The sequence below is a fragment of the Melospiza georgiana genome, chromosome 5 (assembly GCF_028018845.1).
Source record: "Melospiza georgiana isolate bMelGeo1 chromosome 5, bMelGeo1.pri, whole genome shotgun sequence".
NCBI lineage: Eukaryota > Metazoa > Chordata > Aves > Passeriformes > Passerellidae > Melospiza > Melospiza georgiana.
In genome coordinates, this window is record NC_080434.1 from 58017154 (window position 1) to 58026412 (window position 9259).

The following is a 9259-nucleotide window of genomic DNA, read 5'->3' on the forward strand; positions in this document are numbered from 1 at the left end:
CAGCGCAGGCGCGGGGCGGCGAGGCCGGAGGGGCCGGTGCGGCACGTGCCGCGCGGGGCGGCGGCGGCCGCTGCTGAGGTGCGGGGAAGGGGAATGGGAGCGGGAGGAGAACGGGAACGGGAGGAGAACGGGAACGGCACAGCACGGCTGCTGCCGCCCAGGAGCTCGGCTGGCGGCCACGCCGGGCTTCCCAAGCCGTGCGGCCCGGTCACCCCTCAGCGTTACCGCTCGGCGGGGCCCGGCCGACACCGGTGTGCAGCTGCGGGGAGCGGGATGGAGCGGCGCGGTCCCGCAGGGGAAGGGAGCGGACCGGGAACGCCGCCTACGCGTATCGGCGTGGGGGCGGTACGGGGGTCACCGGTGCAGGAGTTACAGGGGGTTTCTCCGTTCGGGTGATGGGTTCGGGGGTTACCGGGTTCGGGTGATGGGTGTGGGGGTTACCGGTCCGGGTTCGGGGGTTACCGGGTTCGGGTGATGGGCTCGGGCGTTACCAGTTCCCTGCTGGCGTGGCGGATGCAGGGATTGCTGGTTCCCGGTACTGCTCTTCCCTGCGCTCACGGAGGGCATCAGGGGGAAGGAACTCTTGCGCGTTCTGCACCGCGCTGCTCACCCTGGCCGTCAGTGGGTGCACGGGTGTGTTTCGCTTCGGCCCTCCAGGTGTTTCTTTCAAGCTGTGAGTTAAGATAATCTTCTTGTATTCCTAGAGCTGCGCTTCTGTGGGAAGGAAGAGGCTCCTGACCGCTCGCCACCATGGTGGTTTTCACGTGCAATGCCTGTGGAGAAGCCGTGAAGAAAGCGCAGGTTGAAAAGCATGTGAACATCTGCAGAAACTGTCAGTGCCTGTCTTGCATGGATTGTGGCAAGGATTTCTGGTATGTAAAGAATGGGAAATAACCTTGCTCACTCTGCAGACTCACTTGCTCACTCTTGTCACAAATGCAAGAGATGCAAGGCAGAAATTTTCAGTGAAAGCTGTAGCATGACAGAAATGCCTGTGGCCTTACAAGCATGTACTTTAAGCGCATCACATTTTAATAATTTAAACGTTGACAATAATAAGGTTTAAATGATCGGTTCATTTAAATAATCTATTACTTCAGCTTGTTGGTTGGCTAAGTGTTGCACAGTTTGAGGAGTGAAGCGTTTCAGTGACCTGTGGTTAAAAATCTCTTCTACCCAGGGGTGATGACTATAAGGAACACATCAAGTGTGTAAGTGAAGACCAGAAATATGGTGGGAAAGGCTTTGAAGCCAAAGCTAGCAAAGGAGATGCTAAACAGCAGGAGTGGATTCAGGTATGGTTTATACTGTATACACCTACAGTAACTATTGTCTGTAATTATCAAAGATAGAAAAGAGCCTGTACTGGCTCAAGCCAGAGATCTGTTTTTACCAATATCCCCAGCTGTCTGTTGGTGTTTCCTTGATAGGTCTGTGTTTGTCCTGGTAAGAAATGTGGTTTTTGTTTTGAATCTATATCTTATTGGTTTGGTTTACTGTAATGTTCCCAACTGCATTCAAAGAGACATTGGTAGTTGTCAATCCCTTTTATGCCCTTTATGCTTTTGTAGACCTCTGTCAGGCACTCCTCCTCATCTCATATTCTTTGTTCAAGGTTCAAAACTCCTACCCTGCTCAGTTGTTCTTCATGTGTAAATTAGATCTTTGGGTTTTCTAAAATCTTCCCACTCTACTGTATGCTTGTGAAATGCTGTTCAAGATAGAAGAGAACCATAGATTTACCACGTGTCATAATTATGTTTTCTGTGTCCTTTATTCCTTTCTAACTATTATTGGTCTGTTAACCTACTCTTGGGTGGTTTTTTTGTTTGTTTTTTTTACACTGCTGCTGATCATTGTACTGGTATTTTCATGGAATTGTCTATTTTAACCCTGAGATACTCTATCTAAGCTCCAATGGTCAACTAAAGTCTGCCATTTTAGATATGAAATTAGGATTGCTTTTCCCTTCTTGCTTTGAGCGAATTTGTGTTGAAGGCATTTCACCTTTTATTCACCTTATTAGTCACTCATTTTCTTAAGATCTTTCTGGAATCCTCATAGTTCTCATTCTAAACAGCTTCATATCATAGGGAAAATTTTCTGTCCTCTTGTCAGATATTTTGTAAATATGTTGAACAGGAGAAGCTCCAGCATGGATAGAAATATTTCCTACTCTTTCTGTCTTACACAAGAATCTACTCTCTTATGGCTTTACTTCAAAGGTTTTGGAAGGACCTCAAACACATATTTAAAACCCCATTAGCAGTAAGTTAGATCACATTTATGCATGGAATTGTTGTTTCTATCAAGTAGAACACATCCTAAGAAGGTGCTGAGCTACATGCATGCTTGAAGCATGTGATGAATACCATTAAAGTCAGAGATGAGTGCTTTTGTTGAGATTGAACACTGTTTGAGCACATTTGTAAAGGCAGCATGATGTGAGTGTTGGTGCTTAGGAGCATTGGTAGCCTGCTTCAATAGTAAGTAATTCTTACACTGAAGGATGAGGGATTAGCAGTCACCTTTTTCTGAGTCTTAACATATTCACAAGCCTTTCAGTCACCAGGTGTTCAGAAGTACAGGAAGGCTCTGCAGTGTCCAGTGGCTGCACTCTCTGAGAACTGGGGAGCCCAGAGCCTTTGTCCCCCACAAGCAGCAGTGCTGTTCAAGGGGCTGCCAGGAGGCCCTGGTCTAACCTCTCTCCTCTCATGCTGACACCCATAGCACAGGAATATCCAGAGCTGTCAGATAGGGATAAATGCTTGTTGAAGCTGGCACTGCTGCCAGAAGAAATGCATGTCAGCTGTGGCATCAAAAGTAAGCCTGATTTTTCATAATTAACTCCAAAACCAAAAAGCTTCTTTTCTTAATGCAGGTCTTTTTCATGCTGCAAGAATCCCTTCTGTGATATAGTTACTTTAGTTGGAAATGTTTTTATTACATTTTGTAACTTATCAGAAAGCACTGATGAGCAGTCCTGCTTACCTCTGCTTACTACATAGGTATAAATGTTTATATAGATAATTTTGACACATTTAATGAGTAATGATAGAGCCAAAGGTCAGTGTTTTTCTCGTGTTTTTTGAGCATTTCCTATGAGCAGACGATACCAGCTGTAGGTGCTGGGTGATTTCTGCCCAGTGTATTTCAGACTTGCACACCTGACATGTACTATTTGATCCTTATGCTGCTTTCTTGATTTAATTCTGTTTTTCTTCATTCAGAAAATTCACGAGGTAATGAAGAAGCCCAACATAAGCCCCAAAGTGCGGAACATTCTGGAGCAAATACGTGCCTTTGATAACATCCCAAGAAAAAAAGTAAAGTTTCAGGTATGCTTTAATAGAGATTTGCAGTTATCTGTGCAGTGAAGACAAAAATAGACTTTTTTAGGGAATGCCACTCTTTTAATAAAGGTGGGACAAATTGCTTAGTTGGGCATTTGTATAGATTGTGTAATAACTGAATTTCAAATAGGCAGTGTTTGTAAAATTTGCTTAAAATGACTCTTGGTCTGCCAGTTGAATTAGATATTAAGCCAGAGACTTGCATTTTAACCTTAATCTCCATATGTAGGTTTGTTCTGTTTTCAATACCTTTCTTCTTTGACTATTTGCTCTTTCTATTGAATGCCCAAATTCTTATACATACTTTTAAAGATTTCTTATTTCCTTGGCTTTGTTTTTTTCCTGAAGGCAAGGTCCTGTTTTGAGGGTTTTCCTGTTACTCAGTATTCTGACACTCTCCTGCTCTGCATGCTTCACTAAAGTAAATTACAGATGTGGAGAATTAACTGTGTAAAGAATTTCATTAAAAGTGAAGAATTACTCACAAATGGGCCTTTTTCCACCCCCTCTCTGTTCTTTGCCTCAGATTGTGAGGCTGAGAGAAGATCAGCCTTGCTTCCAAAGCACTCAAATAGAACTTAATAGAGCTGTGGTGAAATTGCTGCTAGCAAGCTGAGGGTTAGACTATTTCCCTACAGGATTAATGTTCTGAGCAGGAAAACTAGTATTTTCCAGATCCTCTCTTTTTGATAAGATACATTGCAGTAGAAGATCAAAAGTTTTTGCAGTTAATTGTTTCAATTTACTAATACACATTTCCTAGGGTTTTTATTGCAATGCAGAAATCTTTACATTTAACAATGAATTCCACATTTCTAAAAATTGATCTCTTGCAGATAGTGTGAACAGCGTAATTTACTGCTATATTTTCATTTTCACCAGGAACACGTGCAATAACCCAAACAACTTTGAAATGTTCGCATTGAGCTGTTTGCTTAAATTATGCTTTCTTGTAATAAACTAAGAAATCTATTTAGGAGTGTGACCATATGTCCAGTACAAAATAAATAAGTTATAAATAAGATCAGATCATTAATGTTTTAACTCATGGGAACAGTCAGAAGATTTGGTGAGACCTTAACATAGCCATTTGTATCAAAAAGCTTCAGGATTATCTTTTGTGTATATTTACCACTTGGGGAGGCAATGGGTGTAGCCTCCTAACAGTTCCTAGACGTTACACGAAATAATTTAGCAAAGAGGCTTGAGAGATATAATAGGAGTAACCTCTAACCAGATCTTAGACAAAAGCAGTGATTTGATTTTTAAATGAAAAATAAAAAACAAGAACCAGTTATATTGCAATGAAGAAATCAAATTGGAGGATATTTTCACTTATTATTGTTTTTTCTATGCACAGAATTGGATCAAGAACAGTTTGAGAATTAATGACAGCAATTTGCAAGATCAGGTGTGGGGTGTTTTCTCAGAAGCAACCAGAAATGTAAGTGTAACTGGAGGTACATTATAAAATGGGAATGCACTCCAAAATGTTTGAAGGAAAACCTTTCAGACTCCCTTTGTATATGTTAGTGGAAACATTGTCTCCCATAGTTCCAACAGATTATGTTATGATGTAATATTTCTCGACTAAATTGTTAATTTGTGGAACACAGAACTGTTGCTGAAGTTGTTCATACTAAGAAAGTTGTGATTGAAAACTTGGACGTGGTGACACAATTGTGCCATGATAATCAGAAGGCTAATTTATGCTACTATAAAAAGGGAAAAGCTCTGCCTTTATCTTTGTTCCAATCTTCTATCACACACTAAGATGGAATAAGACATCTTTCAGAGTTTATTGGTCTCAAATTTATGTGTATTGCAGTGAGAAATTTACAAGCACATAGTTTACCTATTCATTAGTGGGGAGAGAAATCCTCCAGTTTGTGATGCAAGTTCCTCCCATTCCTTTATCCAAATTGTGACCTCACTCTGACCTTTTGCTAGTGCCTAATTCTTTGGTATTTCATTATAGCTTAGCGTGTTTTGGTAGGGTGTTGTTTATTTGCATCTATTGCTGCTACTCAAGAGCTGTTGGAGAAGCTCATTTCTCAGCTGATGTAAAGATGCTCTCCCCCCTTTCACCCAAATTCTTTTGAGGAAGAGTAGGCAAAGCTTTGGCATTATCCCCTGTTGATGATGCTTTGTGTTTCTGATTTGATGATTCCAGTTAAGTTTATTTGCAGTTTTTCTGAGGAATCCAAATGTAAGAGCCAGGAAAGAAAGAAGCACATTTACTAAAGGATGGAACATAACATAAATTCTGAACACTGTTGTGCTGGAGCATTAATACTGAGTTTATACAACTTCACTAAAGTCATAAGCAGTTCTCCCTTGACTTACATTAATTTATGAAAGGTCTTCAATCTGAAAACCTTTTATTTAAACACAAATGTAAACAATAACTGTTCATAGAGCATAGCATTAAAATAAAATTATAACACATCATTTCAATTCACTTTTAAGAAATCTTAGAAAGATCTTAAAATATGATTGGTAATACATACCTTGAAGTGTATATACTTAATTGGAATTCTCAAGCAGGAGTGCCTTTTTTATCATCATGTCATAATGGTTTGTTGTCCCAGACACATCCAAGACAGGATGGCAAAAGAGATTATTACTCAAGGGCTGTGTATTTGGGAATAAGTTCTGTATCTTGCTGTAATGTGCTGTAGTTTTGTTTGTGTAAATTAAAGAGCTGTCACTTCCTTAATTACGTTTAACAAATAATTTAAAGCACAATAGACACTTCAACTAGGAATTACATATATTGTAAGATAATATTTCTCCTGTGATGTTCATTAGCATTTGGTCTGTTAAGTTAAAAGAATGAAGCACATTAGTTCACTGGTGCTGCTTCTCAGGTAACTGGTAACATCATATGTGAGCAATTTAAATTATTTCAGGATATCAGTGTTGTGAACAGTTACCAATGATCTAGTAGAGGAAAGTTGCAATGTCAGAAAGCACATTTGAAAACTGTAATTATCTTTCTTTCAACAAAAGACTTCAAATGAAAAGGAACAAGACAAACCACAACAGAAGGAAGAGCAGCAGCCTGCAGAAACTGGGGAAAATACAAAGGCAGAAGAAAATGGAATTACAGATGAAAAAACTGAGAGAAAAAAGAATAAGAGGGAACGAAAAGAAGAGAGACAAAAGAATAAAAAGAAGGAGAAAAAAGATCTGAAATTGGAAAACCAGGAAGAAGTAAAAAAGATTAAAAAGTCCAAAAAAGGAAAAGAGAGTGTGGAGGATGAATGTGAAATAAATGGAAATGGCAATCACAGTGAAACAGAAGAGGAAACAAATGTAAAGAAACGCAAACATAAACATGTAGAAGGTATCCATCATACAATTTATATTCATGTTTGTTTTGAAGAGGCTTTTTCTCAATTCCACAGCTCAATAAACTACCTAAGTAGAATTTTGAAGTAGTGCATAAGATATACAAATTAGATTATTTTTTACAATGACTGTACATTTATTTTATAAAACCTAAACCACTTTGCAAATATAAATTCATGTTAAAAGAAAAAAAAACTTAAGCCATGTCAGAATTTCTCATTTTAAATCTTTCTTGTGTATGTTTTGTCCAATTCCATCTCTAGAGGAACCTCATACCAAAACAAAGAGAATGAAAACTGAAAGCATTTCAGAAGACATGGAAACAGAAGACGTCAATGACAATGAAGAAAATGTGGGAACAGATAAAGGTATTTTTAAAGGAACGATTTAGATTGTTACAAAACTACTCTGGAAAAGACATAATGTTATAAACACAGCTTCTGTAGCAAGCCATGATATAAATTGTGCCTCAGCGTACATGAATGTGTATATACTCAGTATACACATCTGTTCCAGAATAAGTAGCCTGTGCTACTCTTAACACCTGATAATGAATTACTTCTCTAATTTGTTGTTTGTGCTGTGCTGGCAGCCTTTGGCTGTGCTTGATTCCAGTGGACACTGAGGTTTCACCACAGTGGATCTCTTTCCCTGCTGCCATGCCCATTAGACAGCACAACAAAAAGGGTAACAACTCTTAGACCTCTTGGTATCTCTCATATCCCCGTTTTTGCTCAGTGAATCATAAATTGGACCTTAGTTTATGCTTAGATAAACCTACTTCTGCCTATCACCTATCATGCTCTGACTGTGTTTGAACATACAGATCTTTTATTTGGAAACTACCAATTAATGACCTCTAAAGGTGGCATGGTCAAATTTGACTGCCTGTGATTTAAGTGTGAAGAGACAGGATCTTAACTATCCCTGCATTATTTAAGAGTTTCTGCTTAATAGCTGAAGTGCACAAGTTAAGTAAAAACAATTGTGACCCCTGTTGTTCAAGTACTGTGTTGATTTTTCATCTGTATTCCTTTTTATATTCAGGAACAGCTGATTACTTTTATGCTTAAGACACCCTCCTGTTGTAGATTCAGTCAGTTAACAACTGTTGTGGTAGCCAAACTGATTCCAAAATTAGGAGATTGATGGCTGGTTACTAGTAGAGAAGAAGACCCAGAATACCTCCTTTCACTAACAGTGTTGTACACCTAATTATTTCCTAGGTAAATTCAACTGGAAGGGAACCATCAAAGCAGTTCTGAAACAGGCTCCAGACAATGAAATTTCAATTAAGAAACTGAGAAAAAAGGTACTGTACAACATGTTTTTTTTTAGTCTCCTATGGTCTTGTGAATTTATTTGTGTAATGCTGAAGCTCAGAAAATTCTGGATTGCATAAACAAAAAGTTCAGCATTTTTAGTGGGATATCAATTAACAGAATGTCAGCTGAAGGACAGGTTTTTTATTGCTTACTGAATTACACAAGAAATTCAGTGCTAGTTCTGGAAAGGAATAATAGCACAATAGCTTCCATGGCACTTTTAATGCAGTAATGTAAATGTATTATTGCTTCCAATGGAATTATAGCCACAGACTAAAAACCTTTTCTCTGTCTTTGTGCAGGTGATAGCTCAATATTACGCAGTAGCTGGTGAACGTCACAAAACAGAAGAGGACATCCTAGCCATATTCAATAAGAAAGTGAATAACAATCCTAAATTTAGAGTTCTAAAGGACAAAGTGAAACTTGTGAAATAAACAGTTTGCATACTTCTTGTGAAATAAAGTACTTTGCATAGCTGTTGCATTTTAATCTTGCAGATGGAGTGATACTCTTCTGTGAGCTGTACAAATACTATGCATTGGTATCAATTTGAATTGTGTATGTGAAAGCAGAATTTAACTTTTAATACTGGATCCCTGCCCTTTTTCTAGATTTATCACAGAACCTTTTTCAGATATTTTATTTTTTGATTTTATGGAAAATGTATATTTTTGGTACAAGTTTTAAGAGGCATTGAAAATAATTGCTGGCCTACTGTATTCAAGTTCTCCCAGTAATTAATATAATTTATAGGCATGAATGTTTTTCAGGACCTGGGTTGTGTGGCTTTTTGAAGGAACTGTTTTTAAAAGCAAATAGGATTTTCATATTCAGAAGCCCACCATGGAATAAATGTTTTGTTATGCTAAAACTCAAAATAGTATGGCTGATACCCACTTTATGCACTGTGGATAGTGTATGCAGCCTTTAATAAACTGTTGATTCTGTGTTGTAAAATGCATAAATAAAGTGTCAGATTTGTGTATGCAATATTGCACATTCAGTGAAAATCTAAAAACTGAGTTTTTCGATATGCATTTTTAGATTAGATTCTGTATGTGCAATCCTACTGAAAGTCTTGATTAGTAATGCAATAGATTTCAATAGAAGTGGTTACATGGACTAAAAATTGACTGATGAAATAGATTACTTTAAAATACAAGCTTAAATATAATGAATCTTGTCACTTTATAATTGCATAATAAATCCACAAATTATGCATGC

The 9259-nt window shown here is 38.4% G+C and overlaps 1 protein-coding gene across 2 annotated transcripts; it reads left to right on the forward strand.

Annotated features, from left to right (window-relative positions):
* The first annotated feature begins 9 nt into the window (after window positions 1-9).
* On the forward strand, window positions 10-9259 carry LYAR (Ly1 antibody reactive). 2 transcript variants are annotated; one of them, XM_058024848.1, is made up of 9 exons: window positions 10-78; window positions 705-872; window positions 1181-1295; window positions 3231-3338; window positions 4714-4797; window positions 6366-6702; window positions 6971-7075; window positions 7934-8019; window positions 8335-9259. In XM_058024848.1, the coding sequence occupies exons 2-9, from the start codon at window positions 751-753 to the stop codon at window positions 8467-8469; spliced, it is 1092 nt and encodes a 363-aa protein (XP_057880831.1). In that variant the 5' UTR covers window positions 10-78; window positions 705-750; the 3' UTR covers window positions 8470-9259. The 2 variants fall into 2 exon arrangements, with proteins under 2 accessions (XP_057880831.1, XP_057880832.1); XM_058024849.1 differs by lacking the exon at window positions 10-78 and adding an exon at window positions 235-251.